Here is an 18,433-nt window from a genome sequence, read left to right as displayed (position 1 = left end):
TTACTATTTAAGGTTAATAGTGTAATCTCATGCAAGGATCTTTGTTAGATTATCTTAAAGTGCATTCAGTTTGACCTCCACAATAAGAACTTGCTTTGAAGCAAAGCACATAAATATGGTAGACAGTGATATCCAGCTCCAGCTCCTCTCCACAACTATTGAAATGCCCAGTTCATGTAATTACTCTATCACGGCTGTCAGAGACCCTCCCCCATTTCACCTTTACGTTAAGCCCCCGGCCTCACACACCACATGTGAAGAACCCTTCATGAAAGCGCCCCAAATGGGGCAGCACAAAGTCTATGTGGCAGCCATTTGGGAAGAGAGTCGTTCAAGGTGATGGATGCATAAGAAAGCAACACGTTGTCCCAGCAAGGTGCCGCGGAGCTGCGCTCTACTTCAGCCACCTTTAACCACAACGTCGCAGTGTGAAATGATTCATTTGCGTTTGCAGACGGCCGTATATCCATGGCGAGGGAGAAATCCCTGTTCTAAATCTCACACCCTCTGCTACATGTTTATGCAGCTGGATTGTTTTATTGGGCCAATTAAATGAAGTTGTGATAATTGAGCATAAGTATCAGGGTGGGGAACAGGAGCAGTCCAGCTGTCAACTGCTGGGCTCCATGAAATCCTAATCAAAGCTCTTCACACCTGTGCTCTTTACATATTACAGCTGTGTGATGAAAAACAATAGGGAGGTATTACTAGAAGAGAACACAAATGTTGTTTTTTGAGCCATAGATGGTATAATCATTTCTTTCTGTTCTGTGCTCTTTGAAGACACCCTACATGGCAGGGATGGCGCTTTGGTAATTTTGCATTCAGGGGCATGAAGGCATCAGCTTGTTTCCTGCACATCTCCTCCTGATCATATCCCATCAAACCCCATGACTCACCCTGCAAAGGACGCAAACGTGGTGTTTGTTTGGAGCTCGGCAGGCCAAGGGATCTCCCAGCGGAGCGCAGAAAACTCACACAGCTGCCTGAAAGCCCACTAATTGTGCTTTCCGTCCCCCCGCGATAGCAACCGTAGCTGTTTTGAGCATTTCCACACCATGTCACAAAGATGATCACCCTGAATACAGCCTTCTTGTTAAAATAGTGAGGAGAACGTGTGAAAAAAAATAATACAGCACTGAACAAATCACTAAAAACCAACAAGACCTTGCTCTTGGTAAAATCAATTTGTAACATATTTAAAACTATAAGGGGACATTTCACATAAAAATTAAAATGCTGCCAATTTTTACTTACCCTCATGTTGCTCTAAGCCTGTTTGTCAAGGTTTAAAAAACAAAAGACGACGACTTTTTTGGTTCATTCAGTCAAGGTTTATCATGCTGAGTTTAGCTCTAACCCTAATCAAAGTCTTCAGGATCATTAGAAAATCACAGGTAGATGACTTTGATCAGGGTTGGAGCTAAAGTCTGCAGCACATTGGCCCTCCAGGTTAAAATTTAAGGAACCCTGGTTTATAGCATCCATTGTTCTCCAGAATAAGTGTGTTTACATGCACAAATAATATTTGGTCATTTTAAAGTGAAAAAGTTAAGTGAAGTGTCATACAGCCAAGTATGGTGACCCATACTCGGAATTTGTGCTCTGCATTTAACCAATCCAAAGTGCACACACACACACAGCAGTGAACACACTCACACTGTGAACACACACTTGAAGCAGTGGACAGCCATTTATGCTGCGGTGCCCGGGGAGCAGTTGGGGGTTCAGTGCCTTGCTCAAGGGCAACTTAATTGTGATAGTGCCGGCCCGAGACTCGAACCCACAACCCTAGGGTTAGGAGTCAAACTCTCTAACCACTAGGCCACTACTTCCCAGAAAAAAACGACCAGTTCAGTTCAGTTTTTGTGAAATACTCACACAATGCACTTGTAGTAAGGCTTCATCTAACATTTAGACATATCAGTCAAATTACCTGCATTGAGTGCTTGCTAAAAAACAAAGGCGGCATTTAAAACAAATATTAAATTGTACACTCGGACAGTCATATGAAGGCTGTAGCTCAACTGCTTATAAACAGACTTATTGTCTATAAGCTTGATCACTGACATCTTGCGATACATGTTCAAACCGAGAGGCTGAGCTCAATGTTGGCAGCTTTCTTCAGTTCCTCTCACTGATAGGTGGCTTGGTGACTTCCTGTGATGAAGATGGAAAATGTTTGGCGGGGAAAAATGTTAAAATCCTTTTTTTTTTTTTTTTTTTTTGCATATTCTGCAACATGAAATTCCTGCAAACATTAAACTGAAATGACCTGAATTCCATTTGGTTCCTCAGTATCTTCTGGCGATGGTTTGCTTAGGCTTGAAGAAGTTCCACACACACCACAGGATGTAAACCTCCTGTTGCATGTCTCAACAGCCAAGCGCACATCCATCACACTTACGCAAGCAAGACAGTGGTATTAAAACCTCCCCTCTTCCAGCAGATCGTCCTTGGGATTTGAGCTGAAATGATTTCATATGAATGTTATGGCACAATCCTGGCAGTAAGAGCATCGGATTCTACTACTAAACAGTTTATATTTTCAGCTCTTATGATTCACAGCTGTGCTGTCTGTACCATTTGCCTCGACGTACAGCTGCAGGATGACAAAGCTGAGGAAATTGGATTTGACAGTGTTTTTCATTCTTTCATCCCCAAAATAACATTACCCATGATTTCCCGTCTCTGACAATGTGATGATAATGGATGAGGGCAAAAGCTAAGTTTACAATAGGGCATCTTCATTTGAAGAAGGAGGCCAACAGCAGAGATAGAGCAGGAAAACAAACGTTGAAGTGCTGATATGTAGAGCAGTGAGTGATAGAACATCTTTGCTGTTCATCCATTAATGGAAAAGACTGGTGACTGAGAGTCAGATCTCTTGCTTTTGCCAACACTGCGATCTGATGCTTCTTAAAATTGAAGCCCCTTAAGAAAAACATACAGAACTTTGAGTGTGCAGAACCTAAAAGCATTTATTTACCAAGTGTATGAGAACTCATGAAGGGCTTAGTGTAATTCAGTCATTTTGTTAAATAAACAAGGCAGTGCTAAACTTAGGAACTTAGCAACTTAAGTGAAGAAACAGACATGCTCCTTGACGGTCTTTCAGAACACAAAAGATTATTTGAAGAACGCCTGTGTTTATTGATCATACTATAAAAGTTAATTGGGTTCCATGTTATTTTGGATCAAAACGCCTTCTTTTGTGCACTGCAGTAGAAAGTTTAGCTAGCAGTAGAAAGTTTGGACCAACATGAGGGTGAGTAAATAATTTTTTTTTCAGGACCTTTATTTATATAGGAGAAACGGAACCAACATTTTTACAAAGAAAAGGAAGGTTTGTAAAGAACATGTGTATGAATGATGGCTTGACAAAGCCTCGTCTAAAAGTTTAAAGAAACGTAAAACCTTGAAGTTTGTGTTTCTGTTTCCAATGTCACAAAGAAATTTGTACTTTAAATATACTTCTTCATATTTAATGTGTTTTATGGCTCAAGGTGGAAGAACACTTCATTATCTAATTAATATATTTTAATTCATTCAATTATTCTTCCTTTAACTTAAATTCAAATTCTGATTCAACTTCCTAGGAGGCATGGTTACTGCATTTCAAATCCTAACCCAGGAAGAGTTAAAAGGAAACCAATTCTTCAGTTCCAAATTTTGCCCAACCCTGCAGTTAATGTATCAAAAGATATCTTTGAGAAAATTGACATTTAAGAGTAAAAAAAAAACATAAAATAGAAGAACTTAATTCATGTAAAAATTTAACATTGCTGAAACAGGCTTCCATGAGGAAGTAATCACAACTGAGGGAATACAAACACAATTTTATATGATCTAATAGACTCTGATCAAGCCAATGAGGTGAAACTGATACTCAGAATAATCAACCAAGTATCACTCATACTGCCTGAAACTGTAGAACGAAGGAGAATCACATCTCTTAATCAAAACACTGAGGTCTAAATAACCAGGAAATTGAGTGTATTTTCAATGGCAGCTCCACAAAGGACAGCAAGTCCAAGCAAAACAGTATGCCCTACTTTGCATGAAACTTTACTTTCTTTGCACTCGATCCATCCAGCCTCCAGCTGTTGTGTGTCTGTACTATAGCCATTGTGCACCAACCATCTACTTACAAGTTTTGGGTGCTGGAGGAACTGAGGTTTATAAAGTAACAGCTAGTGCACTGAGCCTCCCAGGGGATGAAGACGGCTTCATTTGAATGAGAATAGTCTCCCTGTCCCCCGAGATAAGACTGAATCAACATGGGGTCTGACAATTCAGAATGGCTTTCAGCGCCTAATGTGAAGGATAAAGTCTCTTTGCTTTTCCTTTCTTGGCTAATGCATTTGAGGTGCATCAGACAGGGTGTTTGGGGAGCTTCAGCCTTGGACACAGCCAAAGACCTAAAGCATATCTGCTACTTTGCACAGCAATTATCCAGGTTTTCGTTTTTCCTCCCGGGGTCTCCAAGAGACTGGTTTTGCACCGTCCACACGCATTACTTCTCGTGCTGATTGAAGACCGATCCTGTCACCCCGTGTTTTCCAGGCTTTCAGGCCACCCAGTACGGACGAAGCTCACGCATGTCATCCCTCTGTGTGGTCCTCTCAAAAGAGAAACAGATAGACACAGAGGAAACTCAAAGCAAGTGCCAACGGAGAAAGAGATGTTTCAAAATCTGACAGTGTCATTTCTGGGAAAGGAAGGAAGAGAGGGAAAGGAAAGAAGGAGGAGGCGGGGGGAGCTCAGTAAAACAAGCAAAGAGTCTGAGCTGATTGTGAGTGTGGGACTCTTGCCATGCGATGAGAGCAGGAGACTGGAAGGAGGGCGTATGTGCATGGAGGGAGAGAGAAATGAGAAGAATCTCCAGACTTCAGTAAAACACTCGGTATTCTGCCTATTCGCACTAAATGCTGAAAGAGAGCCACAAAGGATTAATTCACATGAAAGCGCCTGCAGCTTATACTCAGCTCTGCTTAAAGAGATGAGAAAACTGTTATTTCAGTCCACAGGGCATCCAACTGCTTTGACTGATCATTAGGGGCTAGTTAGCAGCCTTTACCATCCCGGTCTCATCCAACAGACGGAGTCGCCTTTCACTATAAAAGCTCTGAAACGAGCGCAGTAAACACAACAATTAAAACAATTCTCCATGTAAATCTATCTTTCAGCAGAAAAAAAAAATGAAAACACAACCCTTTCCTTTCTTTAATGGGCTTTATTTGTGGTTTGCTGGATTAAAAGGCCTGTTTCCGGCCCACATGTTGGAGATGCTGGTCGCCCCTGAAGGTGTTTAGTGCGAGCGAGCCGTGTAGCGCCGAGGCACGGGCAGCTGGGAGAGATTAATAAAGAGAGGGAAGGATCGTAAATACTGCTGCCCTGCAGTGATGAATGCCTCCGCAGTACATAGACAGCAGGATGGGAGATAAGGGGAATAAAGACAAACACTCCATTTCAGTCCAGGACATGGTGTGCCCAGTCAGGCCTAACCGAAAAGAGGACTTGGACCAAAGGTCTCCAAGCACTAGAGGACAGCATACCATGAGCTCTGGAGGAGCTTAGTCTGGACTAGACAAAAATTATATATAACTTTCTGCTCAATCTAACTCTTGTGGTTAATTTGCTCAATCTGATGGAAATGCAGCATAGTACAACAGAAGAAAAAATTTTTTTAAAGAAAAAAGGATATTAACATACTTTTAAGACAAAATGACAAGCGTATCAACTGATTATGAGAATGTGTTATGCTTTAAATTACGTTTAACTATTCCTGTCTAAAAGCACATTTTTTTAGTTACTCAGATGTTGAAGTTTGGGGTCTGTAAGATTTTTTTAAAAATGTTTCTGAAAGCCAATACAATAGCAGCCAATACTTCAGTCTTCAGTGTCACATGATTCGTCAGAAATGATTCTTATATGTGTAAACTGTTTTAAGAGTGGCACAGAAATGCCACAGTTCCATTTTAAAGACTACATCATTCAGCAACTGTTCATAGTGACAAACAGGAGCCAATGATGTACAAAACATGAAAAATTCAGAAATAAACGACTATGCAACACACTGAAAATGATCTCGGAATGATGTTTTTGCAGCCAAGCAGATGGAAGCTATTTATTGATATGCAAACAAGTGAATCAAGTCTTGTTTTACCAGAGAAGAGGAATGCTGTGGTTACGAAGAGGGTGAAAAAGAGCAGAAAACAGTGAAATTGGGCCAGTAGGAGAGGAAAAGAGCGTTTAACTTGAGGTTTGTGAAGGAAATTTTCCTTTTGTGATGAAACAATGAAGAAAAAGCTGTAGTATACGTGCACTTGACAAACAAGATTATAGAACACACCTCAAGTTTAGGAACATTTATAATGACTGATGATACTTTCACATCAACACAACAGTCTTTTTCTTCCTTGCAGGATATAGAAAAAAAGCATTTTGCACCAAGGGTTAAAATCTATTAGTCCAATGATTCAGAAAAGATGCTTAAAACATCCAAAAAGAGCCGCTGAGAGTAACACATAGTTTAATATAAAGTGCTTCACATATTTATTCCAAAAGGAATAATGACTCATCATCTCTTCTTCTAATCCTTTTTTAAATGTTACCTTAAATGGATAGTTCACTCAAAATGAAAAGTCTGTCATAATTTACCTTCATGTTCCAAACCTATAAGAAGATTGTCCAGCAACTCAGTGGGGTACAATGTTATTTTAGACCCCACTAACTCTCATTTTTGTAATAACTATCCCTCGAAGTAATTTAATATTTTCTAAAAAGGTGGATAGGCCTAACAGAAGATTATAAAACTGCCAAATAACAAAGAGAATATCAGAATAAAATTCCCAAAAAGTAGCTAATTAACATATCACACATAACTGTTTGACTAAATTAGAATGATCAGTCCATTCCAGCAAGAGTTAACTTTCTCTCTAAAGTGCTTCATTCAGCGAAGAAGTTGTGCTCAGCTTTTGGCACGGAGTTGTCCAGTTCTGCTGATGTCACTCAGAACCTCTGTGACCCGGAGCTGGGTGTATCGGCCATGGTTGAGCAGGAAAGCCTTTATCTCACTGCAGGATGTTTTTCTGGGCAGACTGAGTCGCTTTAACAGTGGGTGATTATTATTTAATAAAGCTCTACACTGGACACACACTCCTCACCATCGCACATATATATATATATATATATATACAATCCTGAGAGAGAAAGGTGTTAAGACCATTCAATATTGTGTATGTGCGTTGTCCCCAATCTCAAAATCACTAGGCACACACAGACAGACAGTGCTGAGTTATTCACACATCATATCACAGGAGTCAGTATGTGTGTGCAATGGAAAATATCAAGGAATAATCATATTGAGCAATGCCTATGTTTACAAAATGGCATCCACTACCACACCCAAGGGAGGAGAGAGCGAGGGGTGAGGTTATAGTTAACAATGACACAGAGCATTTAAAAATCATGTTGAGTAACAATATTTGGGGAGAGATAGAGAGACAAGGCAAAGTTAGGTAGAGAGAAACTCAAGCCAAGAGAAAAGGCCATTTCAGGGGGGGCTCGTTTAAGCTATGGTGACCAAACAATTGCTTTATTGCCTCAGTGAGAAGCCAAAGCATTTTGTTCGTGCGTGAAGCTCCTCAGATGTTTTTTCATATGGTCTGGCAAGGTTAAGGTAAAAGAATAAGCTTGGCCACAATTCAGCAGAGCCACCTCCTTCGAGAGCTCCCCTATGCACCCTCAGTGATATGTGGCTGAACAGGGACAGCACATTAGCTTAATGGGCGGACAAATGACTCCTCCGTCGACATAGCCGTGTGCCTGGACAGTTAATCCAAAGGTTTCATCACTTTGGTTCAATGCGCTCGAGCCGCCACACCGCCACTCTCAACAGCCGAATGGATCATTTCAATTAAAGCCAAAAATACCAGTAATGACTCAAACGGTGATTAAGTAAAGATGTGTTTAAGGCTTAAACTGTTCCATACATCAGATGAGTATGGGTAGAGTGCAGATGTTTGAGATGCCGATTTGCTCTGCTGAGATCTTTCTAATGGCATCATTTCCTGTCTCAGGACCTCAGAGCTATTATTTTAAATGCATATATAGTTTGCTCTGGTTCTCCATTTCTGTTTGTGCCTTTATTTTAGCCCTTTGTTTAACACATTCAGCATGTTTACTTGGACCTCGAAAAGTTTGATTTTAGTCAGACTAAAGTAATTTTGTTTTTCAATGTCATGTAAACACTTTACCCTTATGAACAAGCAGGTTCACTTTTGTGTTCTTTAAAAAGAATTTTATGATGGAAATAAAATACTTTAAACAAACACACTTAAGTTCAAAGTGAATGTAATGTTTTCAGACACTTAACTGCATGTCAACCGCATTGAAATGAAAATGTATCAATTTAAATGTAATTTTTTTCTAATTCTTGAAGTAGGGATTATATTAACAGTATATCAATTACAATCAGAGCATATCTGTGCATGAAAATGCTGGAATAGCCCTCCTGAGGTCAGCATGCATAATTCAACAAATATATTAAACATAACTACTCCCCAGGACAAACTTTGGTCCTTATTGTCTCTATAATCACAAAACAGAGCTCAAATGGGTTGCAGGTGTCAGCACTAATGGTCACATAGGACCTCAAGTTCAATCACAGCTGCTTACTTCCTTTGGCCAGTTCCTGCTTAGCTTTTAAGAGATTGCCCTAACCCATCATTCACTTTTTCCTATATGTAATTTTCTGTGTATACGTTAATACTATGGTAAGCAAGAGGGCAAGAGCTCTATGAGAGTGGGAAAGCAGATGACCTGTTGAGAGTCTGAAGTGTTTAACCGTTATAATGTATTTCAATAATCAGCTCCATGAGCTCAAGCTGAGCCAATAATGGTCTAATGTATGTCTCTGTAATCAATAAGGTTTGCTATAGAGACAAGAAGAGAGAGATAAGTCATGTTGTACTGTGCAGAATGTCATTACATGTCAAATATATGACAAATTTATGTCATAACTCAAAAATAAATGCAATGGTGTGCAGTATAATTTCTCAGTAACACTTTACAGTAGGGTTAAATTCAGAAGCATTCATTTATTTTTACAGCATTTATTAATCAAGGTTAATGTGGATTTCTAAATACATTATTGATAATTGCTCATTTATAAGGAATGAAGAAGAGTCAGCCGTCATTACTGCAGAATGAAGTCCAGCAAGAGTTAGTTATATATAAATGTAATACACACACACACACACACACACACACACACACACACACACACACACAAATATATAGGCCTAGATGTATGAATATTAATTACAATGCACAAAATAAAACAAACACTGCAATGTTCCAGTAGTACTAATACTGAAATTTAACCTAGATTATTAAATGTGTAAAAATAATGAATGAGGGTTAGTGAACTGAACTTTATTTCAAGTCTAACGATTTATTCTAAAATGCTTCTTTTATTTGTTTTCAGATTTCTTTAAGGAATTAGAAGTGGTTATACTGAAGAAACCAGGAGGAAACTAAGTTGGAGAACAAGCTGGAGCTGTAAGCACAAGATAAGCAAAGACAGTTCTGACACGGAGAAGAGCTTTAGATGTGAGGTGCTTTTATGTCTGTCTGGGTATCACATGTTTGTGATTATTTTCGGGAAGTAATGAGGAAAAAAAGGGAGAGAATATGAGAGAGGGAGTATTTCACGCAGATGATGAATATAACATCAATGGGAACTGTATCATCTTTGTGAAATGACTATCTGTGGAAATTTACTGCACGCAAGCCTGTCAAAATATGAGTAGGGCACCATGCGGGAACTTTTGAAAAAGATGCTCTCGAGGGAACAAAGCATTATTGATGTTCAAAGAATGCCTTGTAACTAATGAATGTCCAGGATTATGTTTGGCCATAACAGGTACTTCAAGAACTGTCTGTGCTGAAAAAAAAAAAAAAGAAGTCCCGCAGAGCAAGTCTCTTTGTGTGTCATCTCTCTTCTTGCCTCTAAAATCCACAATGCTTATAAAAGCATGATGAGACATGAGATCAGCAGGGGACGTCAAATGACTGGTAACTTTCACAGGGTCCTTACCTCTCCCGTAGACCCATACCGAACCAATTTGATATTGAACAGGGCACCGTTCATGTGAGCGACACCATCTGTCTGTGAAGAGGTCCCATGCTGCATGTGAAATCTGATGAGAGGGAAAAAAAATAACCAAGGGTAAAATACATTTTCAAATGTAAAGCAAAAAGGAGGATAAGGAAAGTTTCTTCCGTCTCTTGCTCTGCTTTTTATTACTCTAAACTGTGACACCTGTAAAAGACAACATTACCAACTCGAGGCTATGAGCGATTGCCAGTTCGTGATACATTTTAACAATTGTCATGGTCCTGTGCGCAATTATGTTTCGTTTAACACTAGCACACAACAGAAAAGCACAGGAAGACAAACATCCAATTGAAATGCAGGCCGATAAACTCGTTGAATCACTCCTCAGGCCATAACAGAAAGGTGTTTTTCTCCTCATTCCGCTCATTTGAATTCTGGCAAAGGGTTATAGTAGAAACAGGCCACTTAAGGTCAAAGGTTATGATACTGACTAAAACGAAGTACAACACAGTGGAAGAAGTCAATTAAAAGCAAATTCAATCGAATTATTGCATTTTAATAGTTTTCCACAGCTTAAGATCATTATGGGCTCGGACAGCATCTCCTTCCTCGTTTGAAAAATATGTTTGCCTTTTGAGGAGATGAAGCTCCGGTTTTCATGACAGAGGGATTGTGGTGAGAATGCTTATGTAAATAAACAAATTAGGAGGTGCACAAACAGACGCACACACACACAAACACACAAAATTGTAGTCTGTTAAGCCGGGCTGCAGACTAGCAAAGTCAACATGTAGCTCCAATCAGAAACACCAGGGCTCCCAGCACTCAAGGTTGTCTTGGCAGGCAGACAACATTACAGCACATAAACAAGGCTATGGGTCCATATCAAGGCCCTGTAATTGTTATGAGCTGGGCTGAGAAGAAATGCCTTGTTTTTACTGCACGCTTTTTACTTCTGTTGTACGAGCAAAGGTCCGGTGAGCAAATCATTACAAGTCGTATAATATAAGAGAATCTGGCCATTGGGAAATAAATAAATAAATCTAGGACAAAATGACACAACCCAGATCTAGTAAAGTCCAAAGTATGTTTTTCACTCTCAACGGTTCGCCCCTTTCACACCTGCAAAACTGTAAAGTAGGCAATGACAATATTTGACATGTCGCTGATTGTATTTCATGACCTTTTAAATAAAGTTAGCACTCTCCATTTGTAAAGTCTGGCAGTATTCCCTGAGTAGCTGCTAATTCACACTCCTGGTGCTTGTCAATTGGTGCATTCAGAAATGAGAAAGCATGATTTCACTTGAATAGCATGGAAATAATTAAAAACAGCATTACACCGCATTCATCGGCAGACAGCTTGAGACTGACCTCATGTACACATGTACACAGATAGAGAGGCTCATTGCTTGGTACTCGGATGCCTGGTAACCCAAATTGATTTTCCTCGGCTGGCTAAAGCAGCAGAAACTCACACATTATGCAAGTACATCTATGCAAAATCCCACCCAAGAGATGCATTAAACCGCCGAAGAAACTGTACCCAGTAACTCGACGCTCGCAGTACTGCTGATGGATGGAAAAGGGAACGCAGGCTTTGAGTAAGACAGGTGGGGGAAGAAAATCAAGTTGGACAAAAGCACATTACTGTTGTTACATTAATCTGGATACAAGAATGGGAATTTTCCTCCTCATTATGATCACACGCTGCTGGGCAAGCGGCTCCATTTTCTTCCCCCACCGTGCCCTGGCAGCTCGAAGCATCCCTGCTGAGGCGGCTTCCTCACCGTGATGAGTTTTTGACAGGCTTTACAGCCGTGCCAGGCCAGACAGTGGCTGAGCAGAATGCTGGCAGTTTTTTGGCGGTTGTTAATCTCCCCATCTCTCTTGCTCCGTGCTTTTGAGCTGGACCAGCTATCACATAATTGTTATGCAAACTTCTTAGAGCAACAGTTTGTTTAAGCACATGTGGACTATTACTTGAAATGATACAATTTTCCCCAAGATCTGCTAGATTTCTGGAGGATCGTCTAGAGAACAAACATTATCTTCTGCAGGTGTAAACCCAACTCTGGCAGATATTATATAGTGATTAGAGCTAAACATACAACTACAGTTTCAGCATACATGTGTATCGAATTACCCATTACACATTTAAGATGATTTAGCTAGTGAAATGAATGGCAAAAGGCTGAAAGCACTAATGTCTACATCTCAGTGAGCTCACATCAGTAAATTGCACTAAATACCAATATAAGAAATATCTGATGGTTGAGAATAATTGCATTAAAAACCTCTTCCGACAAAAAATAAATAAATAAATATGAACCCTCTCAGTCTAAATGACTGAAATAGAGGGTTTTGTTCAGCATGTGAAACACAGAAGCACTGCTGCCATCTGCTGTCTGTTCAAGGAAACTATTTTGGCTTAACCCTTTAAGGACAGGACACACATAGAACATAAGGTGTCTAAATAACCAGCTATAGTTTCACTTTAATCAATTTCATGCATCTAAATTTAAAAACGAAAATTCTGTCATCATTTAATCGCCTGTTCCAACTTTTTTTTTTTTTTTTTACAAAATATTAAAACAGATTGAGTAGGCTAAATGATAACAAAATAATAACAGAATTTCCATTTTGAAACTGAGATAAGTGGATGCATGACAGTGGAAGCTGTCTTTGTAGATTAAACACCATGGTTCTGCTATCCTACCACGTTCAATAAGAATTGAATACAGCATACAATCGATAACTACCTTAGAGTGCTATGTAAAAAAATTAAGTATGACCATACGTTAATCACTGAAATCCAGGATGTTTTTGTCAGGGTTGTTAGTAAATTCAAGTAATAAAGAGAGCAGAGATAAGCATTCTCACTCCTTTTTTGTGCACGAAGATATTCCCGTCATGTTCCCATGTACTTGTGGGGTAGTCATGTCTTTCCTGATTATATGAACACACTAATGAAAACATCAGGAATGATATAAAGTGTTTCTTCATCAGCTCCCTCGTTTACAACATTTCCATTTAATCTAGACATCTCTACAGCCAACAGTCAATATTGAGGTTTTTCATTCGAACACTGACACACCTTCTCCTTCCTGCATTAGCAACCACTGTATCATAACCACACTCGAATCAAAGATTTGAAAGCAAATGTATTGATTAAAAACAGAATCACTGTCATTGTCTTAATTAGCCTCCAAAAACAGGATGACTTCTTGGGAAGTTCTGTATAGTTATTTCTATCAAAACCAGATAAGATTTGAACCACAGAACTACACAATGACAGAATTGAATGTAATGTAACCTACATTAAAACATTAGAGCAGCGGTTCTCAACCAGGACGTCCTCGACTAACAGTTTAACTTTCAGTTTAAACTTAAAGGGATAGTTTCAACCAAAAATTCTGTCATTAATTCTGCACCCTCCTGTTGTTCTAAACCCTTGAGAACTGTTTATCTTCAGAACACAAATTAAGATATTTTTGATGAGTTCTGAGAGCTCTCTGACCCTCCCATAGACAGTAATGTAATCAGAGTCAGAGAATCTGACAAAAATCTGAGGTCTAACAGTTTGAAATGACATGAGGGTAATAAGTGACAGAATTTTCATTTTTGGGTCAACTATCCCTTTAAAAGGAACCCATGACTTAAAATATTCTAAAACAAAGACATTAAAAATAAAGATATACAACATAAAACTAAAAAAGTATGTTTGATTTATTACAATAGAAGAACAAGAGCTACATATGTGATTAGATCAAATGTCTTTGAGAAAGGGGGGGGGGGCTTGGAGCCAAAAAGCTTTGCATTATTAGGGTATGTGACCTGCACTGAGTCTCATTAGAGCTCAGATTTACTGTGAAACTAGATCTAGAGTAGACAGAGAAAAGGCTAGGGAGAAGAAACAAAGACAGATTTATGTCTCAAAGCCGTGATGAATCAAAATGCCTTTAAATAAGATAAAGTAGCAAGAGAAATGCGTTATTCCAATTTTATTCTAAACCGCATAATTAGTTTATATTCTCTGCTGCATTACAATGTGTTTTCATTGGCAAAAACAGTCTCCTTTCATCCTCTTCACAGCTCAAAGATTTTGCCCATTCTCTGAGGGCATGATTTCACACTTGTGGTAGATGAAAACCACTTGCAGATGACTCCACCAGACGTTTATTGATCCGAGACGATGGGTGTGGGGGCATGTGGAAAGCAAAAACTGCAGCAAAAAACAACTTAAAGACACTGTTGGGACGCATGCTTGAGACCAACTCAAGCACATCAATGTACTCACGAGCGGATCAGATCAGCACAGGAATCTAGTGTGTAATTGATAACAGTCTTTCTTCCTCTGTATGCAAGGTAGACTTAATTAATACCACATAAAGAGGAGATTCTTTCTGGACAAGTCTGACATTTTTATCACGAGACGTCTGGATAAGGCACTCTGGAGTTCGTCACAGACTGTGTCTAAACACTAACCTGCCAGATGTGTTAAGATCTTTTTTCTGAGGCAGCAGTTCCCATCAACGGGCAGAAGCAATTACTAGAGGTTATCACAGGTCATCAACTGCAGAGCGGTGCAGATTTGGATTTCCTCCATCTTCAAGCTCCCTTTTCTCCATTTAAACATACAGATTCCTGAATAATATGTAAAGAACATACGCTGTTTACACCCTGAGAGGTTAAAAGAGTGAATTTTAATTTTTTTTATAGCGCTTATGGCTTTGGTAATTGCATGTACCATATGTCATGTCTGTCTATCTGTTGCCATCCCAGAATGCATTGCCACTTCATGCAGTAACATGATCTAAATAAAATCCAGATGTACCCCACCAATTGGTCTAATTCCTTCAAGCCTCGATATTTCACATTACATATATTAATCATCTGAGGCATGTCACAGATTTCTGCACTGATAACAACATCCCTCCCTTCAAACGACAGCTGACTCACTCCAATCAAACCAGTGGGGCGCTTATCAAAACAATTCTGTGAAAAGGGAGGGAGACAGACATTTGCCGGGCTGTTGCACTCAAGTGACAAAACATTAAGTGCTTCCACCTTTAGTTTATAAAACTGTGGTTTCTGTTACCCGATTCAAAGAACGAATCACAAGCTTTAGAGGTCAATTGAGAGGGTTTTTTAAATAAACACTGAGAAAGGTCATACAAAAATATTCTATTACCATCTTCAGAATAACACACCCGTAAAGTTATGACTGATAAGCGCTTTGAATTATATTATTCTATACAAGACAACAGGTGTGGACCTGCCGAGGTATCAGGTTTTTTGGCAGCAGCTTGCCAAGATAATCTGTTACTGTTGGACAGTGACATTTTCACACGCAAAAACGGTCGGTTTTCACACAGTTACTCTTAACTTGATTCAACCTGCTGTTATTTATCTTCAATGGCAGAATCTAAGACATTGTCCATGCAGTTCATGAAGAGCCCTTCTCTTGTCCTCGGGCTGAAAGCCTCTCTCCAGGGTCCTGAAGCATGGGCTCTAGGCCTAGAGCTGGTCCAGGGCAAGGGGCCAAACATATCAACAAGCCAGTGCCCTCCCTCTAGGGCCCCACGATCAGTCCTCATCTGAGAAAAGCTGGGCCCCATCATCATGCACCTCTCTGTAGGCTGCCAGTGGGCCTCCTTCTGGGTTGTAACTCTCCATCTTGAAACTCAGACCATCTGCCAGCTTCTGTGCAGCTTGTTTGGCCTGCAACTCCTGAAATGAACAGTATACACAATAACATAAATGTACTACTTCTTCAATACAGAATGGGGCAGAAACACTTTTGTTGTTATACTCTCTGATGGGTGTATTCAAGTAGTACTACTTCCTCTCAACATCTCTATATAGATTTTGTGGGATAGAACGTTTTTGAGGCCTCAGATGCTTTGAAATGTCATTTATCACTTTGATCATTCAAATCTCAGCTTTCAGCAAGACATCTTCAACCTACCAGGTGTTTTCTGGACTGCTCTTGCAGAAGGGCAGTCGACTCCTCTAATGACAGCAGCTGGGCAGGACTGTGGTGCAGGGGTGGAAGCTGGGCCGCAGTGATGTCATCTAGGTGTTTCCGTTCTCGTTGTCTTCTGGCCTCTGCAGTTAGTGGTGTGGTGCTGCCTGAGGCCTGACTAGGTGATGAAGACTCGGATTTTACAGCCAACCTAAATAAAACACAGACACTGTTATCAAAAGTTAATGTTAATGTATTTACTGTGACTTTTGATCACAAACCTAACTTTGGTTCATCTACAAAACACAAATTAACGAGGCCTGAGAGGTTTCCGACCCAGTCCAGGTAACCAGAACTTACCAGATCAAAAAAAAAAGGTAAATTGAATTTGTATTTTTGAATTTGAAAAATTAAGAGCTGTGAAGAAATATAAATAATCACTTTATATGAAAGGCAGAACAAATCTCATTGGTTCTTCTTGTGCATCATGCATGCACTTTTGAGCTTCCATGTTTCCCATACCTGTATATAAATGTCCTCTATCACAAGTATCAATCAATGTTTCAGAGTATCTACAGGATATGAAAAATCTAATCTAAGATTTTTTAAGACCTGCACAAATAAAATTAACACCATATAAGCAGGATGGATTGATGTCTATGACAAGTTTTATGTAGCCTTAAATTTAATGCAACTACATTTGAAACTTTTTAAAGGACCCACGGAGACCTTGTTGTTTAGATGTAAATAAAAGCTTAAATTAAGATCTCATCTCTTAACAAGACTTGAATTAAACCAATTTTTTTTTTTATTATTGTGAACGGTCCCTTTAATGTATTATACTTGAGGTTAATTTCAAAGAAAACACAAAGCTATGCAATGGCAGCATAGTTCGACTCACTGGTTTGGTTTGAATCTGGGCTTCCTCGTATTCACACTTTTCTCTGTCTTTTCCAGAACTTCTATGTAATGTGGTTTCTTCTGTTGCGGATTACCCTGAAAGGGCTTACTAGGAGACAGAGCCTTTATGGTGTCTTGGTAGGAGCCATTGTTACTTTCATCAAGAGTTACTCGTCCAAACACTTCCACAAGCTCTGTGTCTTTCATCTGTGAGGCTGCTGCATTCCCACCGGCTGTTTCTAGTGTTTCAACAGGCTCAGGTTGGGATGTCAAAGACTCCTCTTGGCCCAACAGACCACCATTTTCCTGTATGTTAGCCGCATCAATATTGACATTGGCTTGGTTTCTGTCATGGGATGGGATAATCATGTCCAAATTGGATTCTAAATGCTTATCTGTGCTTCGCTTGGCAAGGGCATGCTGATATTTAGCCTGAAACTCTGTCCGGACAGAGATTAAACTTGCTTGTTTTCTCTCCTCCTCATCCAGATGTCCCAGTGCAAGGTGTACTTTCTCCACAAAGTCAGCAATCTTCTTTCCCTTATCTGGAAGGCCCTGAAGAAATCTCCTGAAGAAAACATAAAAAGTACAAATCACATTTAATCATATTTAATCATATTTATTTACACGGCACAACAGAACGTTTTAAGCAGCTTCACAGTAATAAACGTAAAAATAACAGTGTCTATGTTGCACACTATTGATTAAACAAAGTATCAAATTCATTAATTTGTTATACATATAAATGGGTCTTTTTTAAACTGTGCCAACTGTGTGACACTGGCAGGATGCACTGAACTATGTTATTTAATAGTCTAATAAGAAGGAGAGGGCGCCAAAGTGTTTGGAAAGGTCCAGAATATTTAATCAGCATAAAATCTAGTCAGAAATCTTAAATTCTAATCACGAATTATATACAAACAAATTAAAAGAAAAGTATAAAAAGCACTTACTTATTAGACAGTAATTGTTGTTGTCGTGACAGTATCTCCAAGAGCTGATCTTTCCTCTTGCTGCTCAGATCACCCACATCCCCTTGGCGCGCTGTCCACCCAGACATGATCAAATCTGTGAAAAAATAAACCAGTAAAATCTCACACTGGCACGTTCACTCTAGTCTTCATGACTGATCTTCATACAGGATGTCAGAAATTCACTTATACCGCCATGTGTCAAAATAAGAAATGGCTCTGAAGTGAGCGACGACAATACCACACCAGATATGCCACATCCATTACAAAATAAAAGACCTAAAGCAAAAAACGTCAATCAGATTACGAGGCAAAGTACGAAAGAGCTATCTTTTATTGAAATTGTGTAGTTACTTAGGCTGTGTGTGAACGGCGAAACAAAGCTCTCAAAAGCTTTGAAAGAACCGTAACAAAGTGTTTTTCACAACAAAGAAAGGCCCGCCATCCATCGCACTGGCGTCATCTGCTG

The 18,433-nt window shown here is 39.5% G+C and overlaps 1 protein-coding gene across 1 annotated transcript; it reads right to left on the bottom strand.

The window, feature by feature from the left end:
* Nucleotides 1-14,117: 14,117 nt before the first annotated feature.
* polr2m (RNA polymerase II subunit M) lies at nt 14,118-18,391 on the bottom strand. The gene is made up of 5 exons (XM_026267321.1): nt 18,319-18,391; nt 17,947-18,061; nt 16,995-17,561; nt 16,097-16,304; nt 14,118-15,858 (listed from the first exon to the last, which is right to left on the bottom strand). The coding sequence occupies exons 2-5, from the start codon at nt 18,051-18,053 to the stop codon at nt 15,715-15,717; spliced, it is 1,026 nt and encodes a 341-aa protein (XP_026123106.1). The 5' UTR covers nt 18,054-18,061; nt 18,319-18,391; the 3' UTR covers nt 14,118-15,714.
* Nucleotides 18,392-18,433: the final 42 nt, after the last annotated feature.

Source organism: Carassius auratus, chromosome 7, assembly GCF_003368295.1.
Source record: "Carassius auratus strain Wakin chromosome 7, ASM336829v1, whole genome shotgun sequence".
Lineage (NCBI taxonomy): Eukaryota > Metazoa > Chordata > Actinopteri > Cypriniformes > Cyprinidae > Carassius > Carassius auratus.
Note: the sequence above shows the minus strand (reverse complement) of the source record. Positions and strands in the feature narration are given on the sequence as shown.